Source organism: Sorex araneus, chromosome X (genome assembly GCF_027595985.1).
Source record: "Sorex araneus isolate mSorAra2 chromosome X, mSorAra2.pri, whole genome shotgun sequence".
In the NCBI taxonomy this organism is placed as follows: Eukaryota; Metazoa; Chordata; class Mammalia; order Eulipotyphla; family Soricidae; genus Sorex; species Sorex araneus.
The window spans coordinates 160,326,224-160,343,924 of record NC_073313.1 but is presented as its reverse complement, the minus strand read 5'-3'; the positions used below and the strand labels follow the sequence as shown (position 1 = coordinate 160,343,924).

At 56.9% G+C, this 17,701-nt stretch overlaps 1 protein-coding gene across 2 annotated transcripts; it reads right to left on the bottom strand.

Moving 5' to 3' along the window:
• Nucleotides 1–455: 455 nt before the first annotated feature.
• Nucleotides 456–16,549, bottom strand: LOC101547604 (flavin-containing monooxygenase 5-like). Of its 2 annotated transcripts, XM_055122118.1 has the most exons (9): nt 16,208–16,549; nt 13,329–13,517; nt 12,373–12,535; nt 11,319–11,461; nt 10,899–11,098; nt 8,685–9,034; nt 8,499–8,571; nt 5,908–6,247; nt 456–755 (listed from the first exon to the last, which is right to left on the bottom strand). In XM_055122118.1, the coding sequence occupies exons 1-9, from the start codon at nt 16,400–16,402 to the stop codon at nt 603–605; spliced, it is 1,806 nt and encodes a 601-aa protein (XP_054978093.1). In that variant the 5' UTR covers nt 16,403–16,549; the 3' UTR covers nt 456–602. The 2 variants fall into 2 exon arrangements, with proteins under 2 accessions (XP_054978093.1, XP_004613928.2); XM_004613871.2 differs by lacking the exon at nt 456–755 and having other exon boundaries at nt 2,503–6,247; nt 16,208–16,545.
• Between the last annotated feature and the right edge of the window lie 1,152 nt (nt 16,550–17,701).

Below are 17,701 nucleotides of genomic sequence, written 5' to 3'. Positions count from 1 at the left end.
ACATACATGCACACAATACACATATGCACACACACATACACACACGCACACGCATGAAAAAAGAGCAGACCTTTTTCTACGTCACCGTGTGCCCGGGGATTAAGATTCTTGCCAGGGGTCTGTGATCTCACAGGTAAACACCAAGCACCGGACAATGACGCCCCCTGCTTGGCAGAATACTCTGCCCCCTCCATGATGCCCCCCTCGCAGGCCCCCCTCACATTCAGAGCTTACTGGGGCCCTCTTCCCGGCCCCACAAGACTTCATGGAGGCACCAGGGTGCCAGGAGCCAAGGGAAGACTTGCAGCGAGCAAGGAACCCTCCCCCAGCCCTCCCCCCCCCAGCCCACCCACACCCCACCCTGGGGCCAGCCCTCACCCCTCCACTTCCTGTCTTGTAGCTCAAGGTCTAATGATCCCTGTTTGTCTTGACAAGGAACGTGTCCTGGAAGTCGACGCTAATAAGATTGTTCACGGTTCCTGGATGGAGCTGGCACTTGGAACTGCCGGGTGTGCGTGCGTGCGTGCGTGCGTGCGTGCGTGCGTGCGTGCGTGCGTGTGTGTGTTCGAGCCTCCATCTGGTGAGGGCTGTGTGGCTGAAACTCACTCCCTACTCACCCAAAAATGGTCCAGGTCTCCCTTGAGGACTTGCCCCGGCGTCTTTCCTGCTTCCGTCACTGCGCCTGGCGCCCGGGTTTGCAAAGGAGCCTCGGAGGAGGATGAAATGGGTTTGAAGCCAGAGTCTCTTCGGAGGGGCTGGAGCGATAATATAGCGGGGAGGGCGTTTGCTTGGCATGCAGTCGACCTGGGTTCCATTCCCAGCATCCTATATGGTTCCCCCCTCCCCCAAGCACTGCCAGGAGTGATTCCTGAGTGCAGAGGCAGGAGTAACCCCTGTGCATCTCCGCGGGTGACCCAGAAAGGAAAAAAAAAAAAGAGTCTCATCTGCAGGGCAAGCAGGGGGCTTCCATGATGAAACACGTCCAGCGATTTCGTGACTTATGTGGGGCTTTACTCACTGTAGTGATAAGCGTATCTATCACATGGAACAGAATCATTTTGTTGAAAGCCAATAAAAAGCGTCTGTGTTTCTCCCCTTTCGTGGAAGTCTCGATGTTTTGCCCTTAAAGGACAGTTGTCAGGGCCAGAGCGATTGCACCATAGGGAGGGCGCTTCCCTTGCGTGCTGCCGACCCAGTTCAATCCCCGCCCCCCTGTGAGGTCCCCAAGACCACCAGGAGTGACCCCTGATCACAGAGCCAGGTCTAAGCCCTGACCAGCATTGGGTGTGGCCCCCAAACAAACCAAAAAACTGCAAAAATAAAAAAGGCAGCTGTTAGCAAGGCATTGGCGTCACTGCACTGCCATTTCAACACCGTCTACACTGGATACCTCAAGGAAAGCTGACTTGGGGGTGGGGGGAGAGGAATATTTGTCATTCAACCACTACTGGGTGTGGACCCCATGGTCCCCGAGCCCCTCGGGGCCAGAGCATTGCCGGGAGAGACCCCTGCTTTAGAAAAAAAAGGGCATTTGTCCAAAGCGAGAGTAAGAGTGGCTGGATTTAAGCAGGTTAGTTTTTTGGTTTTGTTTTTTCTTTTTTAATTTTTTTTATTGAGTCACTGTGACAGACCCTTACAAAGCTGTTTGTGATTAGGTTTCAGTCACACAGTGTCCCAACACCCGTCCCTCCACCAGGGCACATTTCCCAGCACCAGTGTCCCCGGGTTCTCTCCCATCACCCCCAAATCACCCCCAAACCAAGCCTGCCTCTATGGTAGGCGCTTTTCTTCTCTCTCTCCCCCCCGCCTTCTCTCTCTCACTCTCTTTTTCTCACCACCCTTCTGGGCACTGTGGTTTGCAACACAGATACTAAGAGGTTATCAGGAATATCCCTTTACCTACTTTGAACCCTCAGTTCTTGTCCAGCGTGACCCTTCCCAGCTATGACTGTCATCCTGGTCCCTTCGCTATCTAAGCTGGTCAGTGTTTGAGCCCAGTCTGGACACAAAGGAAACCAGGTGAGACACAGCAGGTGGATCCCTTGGACAGGAGCTTGGGAGCCTGGGAGAGGAGGGACAGGGACACCTGATGTTGTGCCGTGAGTCCAGAAAGCAATGCGGTGCCGTGACGATGTGCTGAGCAGAAACACGTGCTGTCCCTCAGCCACATTCACAAATGTGTTAGCAGAGAGACTGCAATGCTGTCGGTGTGCGTGCGCAGTTACAGGCAGACCGTGCACCATCAGTGTGTGTGTGCAGTTACAGGAAGATTGTGTACCGACTTCAGTGTGCGTGCGCAGTTACAGGCAGACCGTGCACCATCAGTGTGTGTGTGCAGTTACAGGCAGATCGTGTACCGACTTCAGTGTGCGTGCGCAGTTACAGGCAGACCGTGCACCATCAGTGTGTGTGTGCAGTTACAGGCAGATCGTGTACCGACTTCAGTGTGTGTGTGCAGTTACAGGCAGACCGTGTACCATCAGTGTGCGTGTGCAGTTACAGGTAGACTGTGCACCATCAGTGTGTGTGTGTGTGTGCAGTTACAGGCAGATCGTGTACCGACTTCAGTGTGCGTGTGTAGTTACAGGCAGACTGTGTACCGCCTTCAGTGTGTGTGTGCAGTTATAGGCAGACCGTGTACCGCCTTCAGTGTGAGTGTGCAGTTACAGGCAGACCACTGTACCACCTTCAGTGTGTGTGTGCAGTTATAGGCAGACCGTGTACCGCCTTCAGTGTGAGTGTGCAGTTACAGGCAGACCGTGCACCATCAGTGTGCATGTGCAGTTACAGGCAGACCGTGTACCGACTTCAGTGTGTGTGTGCAGTTACAGGCAGACCGTGTACCGACTTCAGTGTGTGTGTGCAGTTACAGGCAGACCGTGCACCATCAGTGTGCATGTGCAGTTACAGGCAGACCGTGTACTGCCTTCAGTGTGAGTGTGCAGTTACAGGCCAGCGTGAGCTTGTAGGCTCTCACAGACACAGGCAAAAAACAAAAAACAGAAACAAACAAACAAACAAAAAACAGGCCTGTGAACTCTCAGCTGACTCTTCAGTGTGCCTGCTTGCTGGGGCAGGGGAGACGGAGCGGAGGGGAGTGGGGGAGAGCTTCTCGGCCCCCGAGAACCCAAAAGCAGTTCCTCACAAGAGCATTTTCTTTCTCCAGAGCAACTGCATGGCAGGGAGGGCATTGACCTTGCACACGAGCCGACTGGGGCTGAGCCCCAGCATCCCATGTGGTCCCCCGAGCACTGCCAGGAGGGATCACTGAATGCAGAGCCAGGGGTCAGCCCTGAGCACCACAGGGGTTATGCTGAAAAGAAAAAAACCAAAACCAAGATTTCCTTTCCTTCCCCCCACCTCCTCAGTCTCTGTAGAAACTGAGATAGAGAGGGATCTACTTGTGCCTATCTGGATTTGCGGGCATTTACCAACCCCTTCCTGTCCGCTGGTGCCCTCTTCTGCTGAACCCTGCCTCGGATGAACTGCAAACGTTCAATAAAGACTTGTGATCAGCGAGCGAGCACAGTGGTTCGTGCAGTTCCAGGTAAATAAGATCTCAGGTATGCGGAGGCAGGATATTCCCCATCAAGACACCACTTTGCGTCTTAATTACCCGTAGAACTAATGAACATATCCACTTACATTGATGTTCAGAAACTAATAAGGGGATTAAAAGGTTTGCAATGGATACTCCGGCTCCTTGTTTTAATGACTCAAAAGTATCAAAGGAACTGGTTTCTTCTATAGCAGGTGTGGCTTGGCCCCGGGGGCCTTCTCTGGAGGAGAAATTCCCTTCCAACTTGGCTAGGACCTTGGGAGCCATTTGAAGACGTGTATTGCGGCACTTGTGAGCAGGCCGTGAGAGTTCCGGGCCGCAGTTACACAAGCTAGACTCTGGATTCAAACGGTGTGTGCAGAGAGAAGCGTCAGCTGCTGCCTGCCACAGGACCTTTGTACATGAAGCGCTGAGCTTCGGGGCCAGCTCCCGGGTGCTGCTGGAAATACCCAGTCACATACAACCATCTCGAATTTGCCCAAGATTTAGCCAAAAGCCAGCTGTGTGTCAAACACTGTACTCTCAGTCCTGGGCTTTTTTGTTTGTTTGGTTTTGGTTTTTTGCTTTTTTTTTTTTTTTTTTTTGCTTTTTTGGGTCACACTGGTGATGCTCAGTGGTTACTCCTGGCTCTACTCTCAGGAATTACTCCTGGTGCTCAGGGGACCATGTAGAATGCTGGGAATCGAACCTGGGTTGGCTGCAAGCAAGGCAAACACCCTACCTGCTGTGCTATGGCTCCAGCCCCATCTTTCATTTTTTTTTTTTTTTTGCTTTTTAGGTCACACCCAGCGATGCACAGAGGTCACTCCTGGCTCTGCACTCAGGAATTACTCCTGGTGGTGCTCAGGGGACCCTATGGGATGCTGGGAATCGAACCCGGGTTGGCCGTGTGCAAGGCAAATGTCGTACCTACTGTACTATCGCTCCAACCCCAGTTTGATCTTGTATGGTGAGAATTTGCCTTTGTTGGGTCACACAGAGAGGTTAACCTGTTTCCCGATGATTCCCAGAAGTGTTACGTTTAGGCTTGATTCCCATCACCACGTTTTAGGGTTTTCTTTCTTTCTTTCTTTCTTTCTTTCTTTCTTTCTTTCTTTCTTTCTTTCTTTCTTTCTTTCTTTCTTTCTTTCTTTCTTTCTTTCTTTCTTTCTGTTGCTTTTTGGGTCACACCCGGCGATGCTCAGGGGTTCCTCCTGGCTCTGCACTCAGGAATCACTCCTGGCGGTGCTCAAAGAACCCTATGGGATGCTGGGAATCGAACCCGGGTTGGCCACGTACAAGGCAAATGCCCTCCCCACTGTGCTATCGCTCCAGCCCTAGGGTTTTCATTTCTAAAGGCTTTCAGTACTGTTTTTTCCCCCTTCTCTCTTCCCTGGCAGCTAGAGCATCGGGGGGTGCCAGTGTGCACCCTCTCCTGCCGTCATAGTCCATGCTAACTTGGGTCTTCCTCCTTCTGATGTGTATTTCTCAAAGCATCGTGGCCCATCTGTCTTGGCAGGACTTCATCCCTTTTTGTAGCTGAGTGATATTCCACTGTGTATATATATATCCCATCTATTTTTAATACTCTTCAGAACCCAAAAAAATGATGTTTGTTTCTTGATTTTATTATTTCATCTTTTCCTCTCTGTGGGACCTTCCATACCTCACCACCAACCCCCCCAAAAAAAATAGTATTAGAAACATCTTAATAATATCAGAAATAACTTTCTAGCTGACCTCTGTGATTCCGTAGAACGTGATCCTAATGACAAGGGTTTTTGGAAGACTTCCATTCAGGGTTAACTTTCTAGAAAGATCAGGAGCGGTGCTTTTTCCCCGGCCTACATTTTAGAGGCAGAGAGCTGACAGACTGTGAGAGTCCTGTGCGGGGAGGCCCGGGAGACCCTGATATCACCAAGAACATGCAGTGTAAGAGAGCGTCTGCGGACACCCTTCAAGCAAGCTTTCCCCCAAATCACCCCGGCTGAAATCTCTGTCAGCGGGGAGTTGGGGGGGGAATCTCCCACCGCCCCAAAGAAGTGTGCAGAAGAACGGGAGTGGGTGGGAGGGATCTCCCACTGCCCCAAAGAAGTGTGCAGAAGAATGGGAGTGGGTGGGAGGGATCTCCCACCGCCCCAAAGAAGTGTGCAGAAGAACGGGAGTGGGTGGGGGGCATCTCCCAATCTTCCACCGCCCCAAAGAAGTGTGCAGAAGAACGTTCGGGGTTGTTAGCTGGTCTGCTGCATTCTAATCGGAACCAAGGGATCAGCACGCACCCCAGTCAGCCTCTTAATTAGCAACGCCCCCCAGGGAGCCCTAACGTGGTGCTGATGCTAGTAGGAGGGTTATTCTCGGAGGATGCCTACAGCGAGAACGAAGAGAAGAAGAACGGCACAGAGACTCGCGAGCCAGAACGACCCGGAGGAGGAGGAGGGCTGGTCGCCGCCCGAGAGGGTGCGGGTCCTCATGGGCTTGATGATCCGTTCCCGCTGGCCGAGGATGGCTTCCCGGGCGCCCGCCCACTTCCCGGGGCCCTGGAGGCGGTACTGGTAAGGCGTGCACGGTCCAAAGTAAACCTCCCACGCCAGCTTGGGGTCCCCCAGGCAGAGGGAGAGCAGGCTGGGCTTCACCCCGATCTCGGAGGCGACCTCATCCATGTACTCCACGTACTGCACACGGCGTGAGTCCCGAGGATTGTCCAGGTACCTGAGAGCAGACGAGGGGGTGGGACGTGAGAGGGGGGGGGCAACCGCTCGGCGCTGGCTGGAACGTGGAAGGGGGGGTGCGGATCTGCAGGGGGAAGAGAACCCAGAAGCCCAGAAGCAAGAATTTGGAATCAGGGCTTTCCCCCACCCCAGCGGGGTCCTGACTGACCCCCCCCCCCGACTCAGCAAATACCGATAGAAGCTCTGGAGGGCGAATGTCGTGGTACGTTTCGCCCAGATCCAAGGCTCCGACCAGCAACGGAGCTACCCCGGCTCTTTGGCGTAAGGTGGGCCAGGAAGGCGCCCCTGTGATGCTCACAATCACTCGAGACCCCCTGAAAATCAAATGCAACCCCCCAAGCCCAGCTAGGTGACTGCCCCTCCCCCACCACAATCTCTCATAGGTCAAAAGGCCTGGTGACCAATTTCCCAAATCGAGGAGAGGTCACACCCCAAACAAAAACCCCAGTGCAGGGGCGGGAGCGAGAGCACAGCGGGGAGGGCGTTGGCCTTGCACGCGGCCGACCCGGGTTCGATTCCTAGCATCCCATAGGGTCCCCCGAGCACTGCCAGGGGTGATTCCTGAGTGCAGAGCCAGGAGGAACCCCTGAGCATTGCTGGGTGGGACCCAAAGAACAAACAACCTTGCTCCTTCGAAGCAGCAAGAGAGGAGACGAATGGTTTCCTCATGGCCTGCCCCTGTCCATGGCCCGGGTGGGCTCCATCACCGCTCCCCCGTCTCCTCTGCCCATGTCTTCCACTTGGGCGATGGCAGGTGGGTTGCAGAAGACTCTGGTCTTCTTTTTTTTTTTTTTTTTTGCCTTTTGGGTCACACCTAGTGATGCTCAGGAATTACTCCTGGTCCAACACTCAGGAATTACTCCTGGCGGTGCTTGGGGGATCATATGGGATGCCGGGGATTGAACTTGGGTCGGCCATGTGCAAGGCAAATGCCCTCCCCACTGTGCTATCACTCTGGTCCCAAACTCTGGTCTTCTGAGCCATCTCTTCTCTTAGCCACATCCCGTATTTCGGCCCTGCACTGGTTTTGTCGTCGACGTCGTCATTGTGGTTGTTTGTTCTTTGGGTCACACCCGACGATGCACCGGGGTCTCGAGTGATTGTGAGCATCACAGGGGCGCCTTCCTGGCCCACCTTACGCCAAAGAGCCGGGGTAGCTCCGTTGCTGGTCGGAGCCTTGGATCTGGGCTGACGGCCCACGACATTCACCCTCCAGAGCTTCCATCGCATTTGCTGAGTCGGGGGGGGGGGTGTTTAGTCAGGACCCCGCTGGGGTGGGGGGAAGCCCATTTCCTCTAAGAAGGTTTTGGCACAATCCTTGGAGACGTCCCCGCCTGTGTTTGAGTCTGATTCCGCTGTGATTGGCCAAGCCACCTCTCACGTCTTACTCTGCCCACGTCTGAAAAGACGGAAACGGCCCTTCGCTTCCTCTCTCATCCGCACGAGACACCTGACATCTCCCTCGTCCAGAACTTTCCCCTGGTGGGGCTGGAGCGATAGCACAGCGGGGAGGGCGTTGGCCTTGCACGTGGCCGACCCGGGTTCGATTCCCGGCATCCTATAGGATCCCCTGAGCACCACCAGGAGTGATTCCTGAGTGCATGAGCCAGGCGGAATCCCTGAGCATCGCCGGGTGTGACCCAAGAAGAAAAAAAACAACTGCCACAGAGGCGGGGGGAGGGGGGAAAGGGGGGGATGGGAGGGATACTGGGAATATTGGTGGTGGAGAATGGGCACTGGTGGAGGGATGGGTACTCGATCATCGTATTACTGGAACGTAAGCACGGAAGTTTGTAAGTCTGTAACTGTACCTCACGGTGATTCATTTAAAAAATTAAAAAAATTAAAAACAAAAGAAATTCTTGTACCTTAGAATTAAAAAAAAAAAAGAAAACAAGGGGGCTGGAGCGATAGCACAGCGGGTAGGGCATTTGCCTTGCACTCGGTCGACCCAGGTTTGATTCCCAGCATCCCATAGGGTCCCCTGAGCACCGCCAGGAGTAATTCCTGAGTGCAGAGCCAGGAGGAACCCCTATGCATCGCCGGGTGTGACCCAAAAAGCAAAAACAAACAAACAAACAAACCAGAATTTCCCCTTGGAGCTAAAGGTCGGGTGATGAACTTGGACCCCTGTGATGTGACCTCCCTTGGTTGTGCTTTCCCGGGGGGGGGGGGGGTTCCCGGACCCGCCCCCAGGGGTCCACTTCCCTCAGGGCACGCGGGAGCCTTACTCCTTCTCGAATATTTCCCTCGTCTTCCTGATGTCATCCATCATCGCCTGCTCCGAAGGCAACCTGGCCACACCTAGGCAAGAGGGCGCATGTCTGAGTCGGGCGGGGGGGGTTTGGGGGTGACGCTGACGGGGGGGGGTGTCCCTTTTCCCAGGGGCCCGAGCCAGCGCGTTGCCGCCATCGTACCCCTGAAGACTCGGGCCGCCCAGCGGCTCTGCAGCTCCGACGTGGGGATGGTGGCGCCCACGGGCTGCAGGATGCCGATGAAGGCCAAGGTCGGCCGCTCCAGCTGGGGCGGGAAGACGAACTTGAACATGGTGTGGTCGCTGTCCAGCACCCGGGCGTCCTTCTCCAGAAAGGGGAAGGAGAGCGTGTACCCCGTGGCGAAGACCACCACGTCCACGGGCTCCTCCGTGCCGTCCGCGAAGGTGGCCGAGGTCTCCGAGAAGGCGCGCACGTTGGCCTTCATCAGGACCCGGCCCGAGATGATGTGGTTCGGGAGCTCGTCGCTCATGGTGGCCTGGTGGCTCAGGAACCTGGGGGGGCGGGAGGGCAGGGGTCACCGCGGGGCGGGGGAGGGGGCGGCGCTGACCTGGGCTCCGAGTGGGGGGAGAAGGGCGCTCTGGGTCAGCGCGGGCACTGCCTGGCCACCTGCCAGCTCACTCCTGCCCAGACCCCGAGGCCGTCACCGGCCCCGGAGACCAGCCCTGCGTGTGGCTGCCTGTTTGGACCTCAGAGCACTGGACAGACAGAAGGGGCGCGTGGGGTGGAGACAGATGGGGAGGGAGGGAAAGAGAGTGAGAGAGGGGACAGGACGGAGAGAGAGGGAGGGAGGGAGAGGGAGGGAGAGAGGGAGAGAGGGAAAAAGAAAGAGAGGGAGAGAGACGGAGAGGGAAAGAGAGAGGGAGAGAGGAAAGGGGAGACAGAAGGAGGGAGAGGGAGAGAGAGAGAAAGGGAGGGAGGGAGAAAGAGGGAGAGAGGGAGAGAGAGGGAAAAAGAAAGAGGGAGAGAGGGAGAGGGAAAGAGAGAGGGAGAGAGGAAAGGGGAGACAGAAGGAGGGAGAGGGAGAGAGAGAGGGAGGGAGGGAGAGAGGGAAAAAGAAAGAGAGGGAGAGGGAAAGAGAGAGGGAGAGAGGAAAGGGGAGACAGAAGGAGGGAGAGGAAGAGAGAGGGAGGGAGGGAGAAAGAGGGAGAGAGGGAGAGAGAGAAAAAGAAAGAGAGGGAGAGAGGGAGAGAGGGAGAGGGAAAGAGAGAGGGAGAGAGGAAGGGGAAGACAGAAGGAGGGAGAGGGAGAGAGAGAGGGAGGGAGGGAGGGAGGGAGGGAGGGAGAAAAAGGGAGAGAGGGAGAGAGAGGGGAAAAAGAAAGAGAGGGAGAGAGAGAGAGGGAAAGAGAGAGGGAGAGCGGAAAGGGGAGACAGAAGGAGGGGGAGGGAGACAGAGGGACTTGAAGAAGGGGTGGGGGGGAGGGAGAGGGATACAGGTTTGCCGTGAGCAGGAGTCCCCACTCTACACAGCTCCCCGGAGCACCACTGAGAAAAGTGAGCACAGAGCCAGGAGCAGTCCCTGAGCACTGCTAGACAGAGCCAACTCCCCCAGAGAGGAAAAGTGCCCACGGCCTCGAGTCCTGTGACAGCTGAGCCCAAGAAGGGCGGGTGGGCAGCGGGCCCTCTGTCCACCCCACGGAGCTGTGCTGGGCCGCGACTCTGTCCACTCCATTGACCTGTGCTGGGCAGTGACCCTCTGTCCCCCCACCTGTGCCTGGGCAGCAGGTCCTCTGTCCACCCCACTTGAACCGTGCCTGGGCAGTGGCCCTCTGTCCACTCCATTGACCTGTGCCTGGGCAGCGGCCCCCTGCCCCCCCACCTGTGTCTGGACAGTGGCCCCCTGTCCCCCCTGACCTCTGCCTGGGCAGCAGGTCCTATGTCCACCCCACTGAGCTGTGTTGGGCAGTGACCCTCTGTCCACTCCATTGACCTGTGCTGGGCAGCGACCCTCTGTCCCCCCTGACCTATGCCTGGACAGTGGCCTCCTGTCCCCGCTGACCTATGCCTGGACAGCGGCCCCCTGTCCCCCCTGATCTGTGCCTGGGCAGTGGCCCCGTGTCCCACCACGTGTGCCTGGGCAGCAGGTCCTCTGTCCACCCCACTGAGCTGTGCTGGGCAGTGACCCTCTGTCCACTCCATTGACCTGTGCCTGGACAGCGGCCCCCCTGTCCCCCCTGACCTGTGCCTGGACAGTGGCCCCGTGTCCCCCCTGACCTGTGCCTGGACAGTGGCCCCCGTCCCCCCCTGATCTATGCCTAGACAGCAGATCCTCTGTCCACCCCACTGAGCCGTGCTTGGGCAGCGGCCCCCTGTCTGTCCCCCACCTGTGCCGGGGCAGTGGCCCCTGTCCCCCCTACCTGTGCCGGGGCAGCAGGCCGTAGTCGCGGTGGCTGAAGCGCCGGTTGAGCTTCCTCTCCATCCAGTAGTTGACCAGGCGGTTGGGGGAGACGCAGCCGAGCGTGTTGTTGAAGCGTGTGAAGAGCACTGTGTCCATGGGCATCCCGTTGTCCCACACGCGGTTCCAGATCCACGAGCCCCGCCGGGTGCTGAGGAACACCTGAGGGGCGACCCGGGGTGGGCTGTGGCGGGCGGCCCGGGGCTCCCAGGGTCCGAGCGGGAAGCTGGGCCTGACAGCTCTCCTTGGAAGTGCCGGGGACGGGAGTGGGACGGGAGATGGTCTCGGGGTCCCGCCCCGGACCCTGAGCCGTCAGCGGCACCCCCCCCCCCGCCCACTGGGTCTCAGACCCCCGGGGCAGAGAAGCTGCGGGGGAGCCCACCTGTTCGGCCACGTGGCTGAGCTCGATGGCCAGGTCCACCCCCGAGTTCCCGACGCCGACCACCAGGATTCTCTTGCCCCGGAACTTGTCGGGGGTCTTGTACTCCTTGCTGTGGAAGTACTGGCCCTGGAACCTCGAGATCCCTGCGGGTGGAGACCACCGTGGGCTGAGTGGCCGCTCCCCAGACCCCCCCTCACCGGTGTCCAGTTCCACGGATGGGGGCTGTGGGCCACGGTGGGGATAGACCTGGGCCCTGGGCGCCGACCACAGGACCTTTGGTCCTTCCCTCCCTCCTCTGCCTCCTGCAGGGGCCTTGGAGAGGCTCCCGGCTAAGCCTGGACTTCAGCCCCGCCCAGGACCTGAGGCTCAGACTGGACTTCAGCCCTGCGGGACGCCATGGCTGGTCCCACTGCTACCCAGATGAGTCCGTGTGCATACATAAGCATGTGTGTGTGCATGTGTATGCATGTGTGCGGGTGCATGTGCATATGTGTGCATGTGTGTGCACATGTGCGTGTGTGCATGTGTATGCATGTGTGTATATGTGTGTACACATGTGCATGTGTGCACGTGAGTATGTGTCCATGTGTGCACATGTGCCTGTGCGTGTGTGCATATGTGTGTATGCATGTGTGTACATATGTGTGTACATGTGTACACATGCGTATGTGTGCACATGTGCATGTGCGTGTCTGTACACACGTGCATATGTGTGCATGTGCGTGTCTGTACACATATACATATGTGTGCATGAGCGTGTGCATGTGTGTATATGTGTGTGCATGTGCATGTGTGTGTGAGAGAGAAAGAGATCTCTACCCAAATCCATTCGCCAGGTCATGAGTACCCAGCAATCCCACCTCACTCTTGGGACCTAAAGTCAAAAGGAAACGGCAGCTTAGCACGAACGACCCCTAGTCTCCTCCGTCCCCCCGCAGGGACCGCCCCCCCACGGCAGCACATGCCCCAACCCGGTGCCACCCCCTTTGCGCCCTCTCAGCCTTCTCCCCACCCGGCTCCCCCCGCCAGCACCGAGCTCACTCCCGGGGCGTACCTGGGAAGCTCTGCAGGGGCATCGCGGGGTGCGTGTAGAGGCCCGTGCACACCATGACCCCGTCAAACACGTGCCGCTCCTGCTCCCCCTCCACCTCCACCACCACGTCCCACTGGCCCGAGCTGGAGAAGTCGGGCCGGCGCCGCACGCTGCGTACCTTGGCCTGGGAAAAGGGCCGGTCGGGAGCCCGCCCACGCCCCAGCCACCTACCTGCCCAGCCCCGGGGCTCACCCCTGCACAGGGGTGGGAGAAAGAGGGTCCCAAAGAGAAGCCACTGGGGCCAGAGCCCGGAGAGCAGTGGGGCACTTGCCTTGGATGTGGCTGACCCGAGTTTGATCCCCGAGCACTGCCAGGAGTGATTCCCGAGCATTGCTGGGTGTGGCCCAAACCCCTCTCCCCCACATGGGAGAGGGGGAGGGGGAGGAGAGAGAGGGGAGACAGAGAGAGAGAAGGAGAGAGAGGGAGAGAGAGTGGGGGAGAGAGAGAGGGAGAGAGGGAGAGGAAGTGAGGGAGAGGGAGAGAGGGACAGGGAGAGAGGGTATGAGAGAGAGGGAGAGAAAGAAGAAGAGAGGGGGAGGGAGTGAGGGAGAGGGAGAGAGGGAGAGGGAGAGGGAGAGAGGGACAGGAAGAGAGGGAGGGAGAGAGGGAGAGATGGAGAGAGGGAGATGGAGAGAGAGGGAGAGGGAGAGAGGGAGGGAGAGAGAGGGAGAGAGAGAAGAAGAGAGGGAGAGGGAGAGGGAGTGAGGGAGAGAGAGAGGGAGGGAGAGGGAGGGAGAGGGAGGGAGAGGGAGAGGGAGGGAGAGAGGGAGAGAGACAGAGAGAGGCGACCCAGGAAGCCTTTGAGGTTTTAGCTGTCAGGTGGGTTCCCAGCCATGGTCTCCCCCAGCCCCACACTCCACCCTGGGGTGAGCCGTGCCCCCCCGCCCTCCCCCCGGGTCGCAGCCCCTGGTGCCCACCAGGAAGCGGATGTGCGGGCGGAGGTGGAAGTGGGCCGCGTAGGAGTGCAGGTAGGCCATGAGCTTGGTGTTGTGCATGTAGTTGGGGCAGGAGGCGGGGAAGGGGAAGTCGCTGAAGGCCATCATCTCCTTGGACGTGTTGCTCGTGGCCGAGCGGTAGATGCTGGGCCGGCTGCTCTCCAGGCTCTCCTGCAAGGACGAGGACGGTCGGGAATGATGACTCTGGGTGAGAACTGGGTGATGGGGGCCGGAGCCATAGCACAGCGGGGAGGGCGTTGGCCTTGCGCGTGGTCGGCCCGGGTTTGATCCCCGGTATCCCACAGGGTTCCCCGAGCACTGCCAGGAGTGATTCCTGAGTGCAGAGCCAGGAGGAACCCCTGAGCATCACTGGGTGGGACCCAAAAAGCAAAAAAAAAAAAAGAGAGAGAGAGAGAACTAAGTGTTGAAAGGGGTAAAGGGAGGCATATGATAACCTCTCAGTATCTGCACTGCAGAATGAGAGAGCGATATATATACATACATATATATACATATACATATATGCATCACTGTCATCCCGTTGCTCATCGATTTGTTCGAGCGGGCACCAGTAACGTCTCTCATTGAGAGACTTATTGTGACTGTTTTTGGCATATCCAATAAGCACGGGGAGCTTGCCAGGCTCTGCCGTGTGGGCGGGATACTCTCGGTAGCTTGCCGGGCTCTCCGAGAGTGGCGGAGAAATCGAACACGGGTCAGCTACGTGAAAGGCGAACGCCCACCCAACCACTGTGCTATCGCTCCAGCCCATATATATGGGGGGGGAGGTGTCTGCCATAGAGGCAGGGGGCAGGGAGTGGGGGGGTGATGGGAGGGAACCTGGGGACACTGGTGCTGGGTAATGGGCCCTAGCGAAGGGACAGGTGTTGGAACTCCGTACGACCAAAACCCAACCACGAACAGCTCTGTAACGCTCTACCTCACATGATTCCATAAAAACAAATGAAAAGAATAAAAAACAACAAGGGGAGGGGCACGCAGGCAAAGTTCTCCCAAGAAAGTGGGGCATCCTGCCCTTAGTCACAGGAGGGAAGTCACGCAAGTGCACGGCTTCCAAGAGCAGCTCTGAGGGCAAGGACAAGGGGCTGTCCTTGTCATTCAGAAGGATGCGCCTCTGTTCTCGGGTCCACCCCTGTAGGCTCTGCCCCTCAGTGCTCTTGTGTCCCTCTGGAATTGACTTATCCACCCCTCTATTCGTCCATCTTCCATCTATCCACCCGGCCTTTTATATATCCACCCATCTGTCCATCCTTCCACCCATCCATCCTTCCACCCACCCATCCATCCATCCATCTATCCATCTATCCTTCCATCTATCCACCTATCCTTCCATCTGTCCATCCATTTGCCCATCCATCCTTCTACCCACCCATCCTTCCACCCATCCATCCACCCATCCATCCATCCTTCCACCTATCCATCCATCCCTCCATCATCCACCCATCCATCCATCTTTCCATCATCCACCCATTTATCCATCCCATCCACCCATCTATCCACCTATCCATCCATTCTTCTATCTTTCCATCTATCCATCCATCATTTCACCCATCCACCTATCCTCCCACTCACCCATCTGTCCTCCTGTCCATCCTCCTATCTATCCATCCATCCTTCCACCCACCCATCCATCCATCCATCCTTCTACCTATCCATCCATCCCTCCATCATCCACCCATCCATCCATCTTTCCATCATCCACCCATTTATCATTCCCATCCACCCATCTATCCACCTATCCATCCATTCTTCTATCCTTCCATCTATCCATCCATCATTCCACCCATCCACCAATCCTCCCACCCACCCATCCATCTTCCCATCCATCCTCCTCTATCTATCCATTCATCCATCCTTCCATCTATCCATTCATTCTTTTTTTTGGGGGGGAGGTTCACACCAGGGAGTCTTCATTATTAGGGCTTATTCCTCACTCTGTGCTCAGGGGTCACTCTGGAAGAGCTCAGGAAACCATATGGGATGTCAGGGATCAAAACCAGGTTGGTCATATACAAGGCAAATGCCCTGCCCACTGTACTATTGCTCTAGCTCCATCCATCCATTCTTCCATCTACCCATCAATTCTTTCATCCCAATGCTTCCATCCATCTCTCCTTCCACCCATCCACCCTTCAACCATCCATCTATCCATCCAACCATTCCTCCATCCATGCACCCATCCATCCATCCTTCCATCCATCCACCCAGCCATCCTTCCATCTATTCATGTACACGATGGGTATGTTAGCACTTTACCACATGCCACTGTAGACAGTGTTTCATAGATGTGATTGATTGAATCCCAAGACACACATTCTTAGCCTCATCTTACAACCAGACTCCTACACGGCATTCAGTACCTCCCCACTCCATTCACACCATCCCTGTTTGCATGCAGTACCTCCCCACTCCATTCACACCATCCCTGTTTGCATGCAGTACCTCCCCACTCCATTCACACCATCCCTGTTTGCATGCAGTACCTTCCCACTCCACTCACACCATCCCTGTTTGCATGCAGTACCTCCCCACTCCGTTCACACCAACCCTGTTTGCATGCAGTACCTCCCCCCTCCACTCACACCATCCCTGTTTGCATGTAGTACCTCCCCACTCCGTTCACACCAACCCTGTTTGCATGCAGTACCTCCCCCTCCACTCACACCAACCCTGTTTGCATGCAGTACCTCCCCACTCTATTCACACCAACCCTGTTTGCATGCAGTACCTCCCCCCTCCACTCACACCAACCCTGTTTGCATGCAGTATCTCCCCCCTCCATGAGAAGGCATCAGCGTGCCCTCTTGGCTAGGTGTGGACGTAGCCGCGCTCACACCTACCTCATACCGCCACAGGCCACCGATGTCACTGCTCTCCTCAAAGCATGTGGGCTCCAGCCCCTCCTCCAGGCAGCTCTTGAGAGCCCCCAGGCCGCTGACCCCTGCTCCAATCACCGCGATCTTTTTTCCCGGCATCTCGGCTTCTGTCGGGAAGTGGTTAGTGACTGGTACAGAAAGGGTCTCAATGTGGCTCATTTCTCTGCAGGACCTGCAAAGCCTCTTCTTCCTCCGTGCCTTCCTTCCCGCCTTCCTTTCCCCTTCCTTCCTTCCTTCCTTCCTTCCTTCCTTCCTTCCTTCCTTCCTTCCTTCCTTCCTTCCTTCCTTCCTTCCTTTCCTTCCTTCCTTCCTTCCTTCCTTTCCTTCCTTCCTTCCTTCCTTCTCTTCCTTCCTTCCTTCCTTCTCTTCCTTTCTTCCTTCCTTCCTTCTCTTTCTTCCTTCCCTTCCTTCCTTCCCTCCCTCCCTCCCTCCCTCCCTCCCTCCCTTCCTTCCTTCCTTCCTTCCTTCCTTCCTTCCTTCCTTCCTTCCTTCCTTCCTTCCTTCTCTTCCTTTCTTCCTTCCTTCCTTTCCTCCTTCTCTTCCTTCCTTCCTTCCTTCCTTCCTTCCTTCCTTCCTTCCTTTCCTTCCTTTCTTCGTTCCCTTCCTTCCTTCCCTCTCTCCATCCCTCCCTTCCTTCCTTCCTTCCTTCTTCCTTCCCTTCCTTCCTTCCCTCCTTTCCTTCCTCCCTTCCTCCCCGTCCTTCATTCCTCTCCTCCCTCCTTCCCTCCCTCTCTTTCCTCCTTCCCTCTCTACCTCTCCTTCCCTTCCTCCCTCCTTCATGCCCTCTCTCTCTCCCTCCTTCCTCCATCGGCCTATGTTTAGTGGGTCCCTACTATCCACAGTGAACAGACTGGAGAGACGCCCTGCCACGATCCCACGAGTCTAGGACGAAGAGTCAGCAGCCATGGAGGCAGGGACACGGCCTCCCTCCCCTCCCCTCTCCCTGGTAAGGCCTCCCCTCAGCCACACGGCAGAGCCACGGCCATAGAGGATGATAAATTCCAGCCTGAGAGGATGCGCTCTAGGCTGGCGGAGAGCGAGTGTGCGTCCTGCGGGCCAGGGCTGCTCTGCGAGTCAGGTTCGGGCTCGCTCTCAGGCGGAGTGCGGGAAACTGGCTCCTTGAAACCGTTTCTGGGAGCTTTAAGGCACCCAGGACAACAATGGACACACCTGCTTCCACCCACACCTCCCGGGACTGGGGGGGCAGGGGCTGCCTGTGCAGTGGCAGACGGGTCTCCAGAAAGGAGGATGGAGAACGCCGCGCGTTTCAACCAGCAAGGAGACCCACACGCCGGTGCCTACTTCCTGACACCAAGGCCAGTCCGTTTCCGTGCAGATTTAAGAAAACGCCTTGCCGGGGCTGGAGCAATAGCCCAGCGGGGAGGGCATTTGCCTTGCACGCGGCTGGCCCTGGTTCCATCCCCGGCACCCCATAGGGTCCCCGAGCACCTCCAGGAG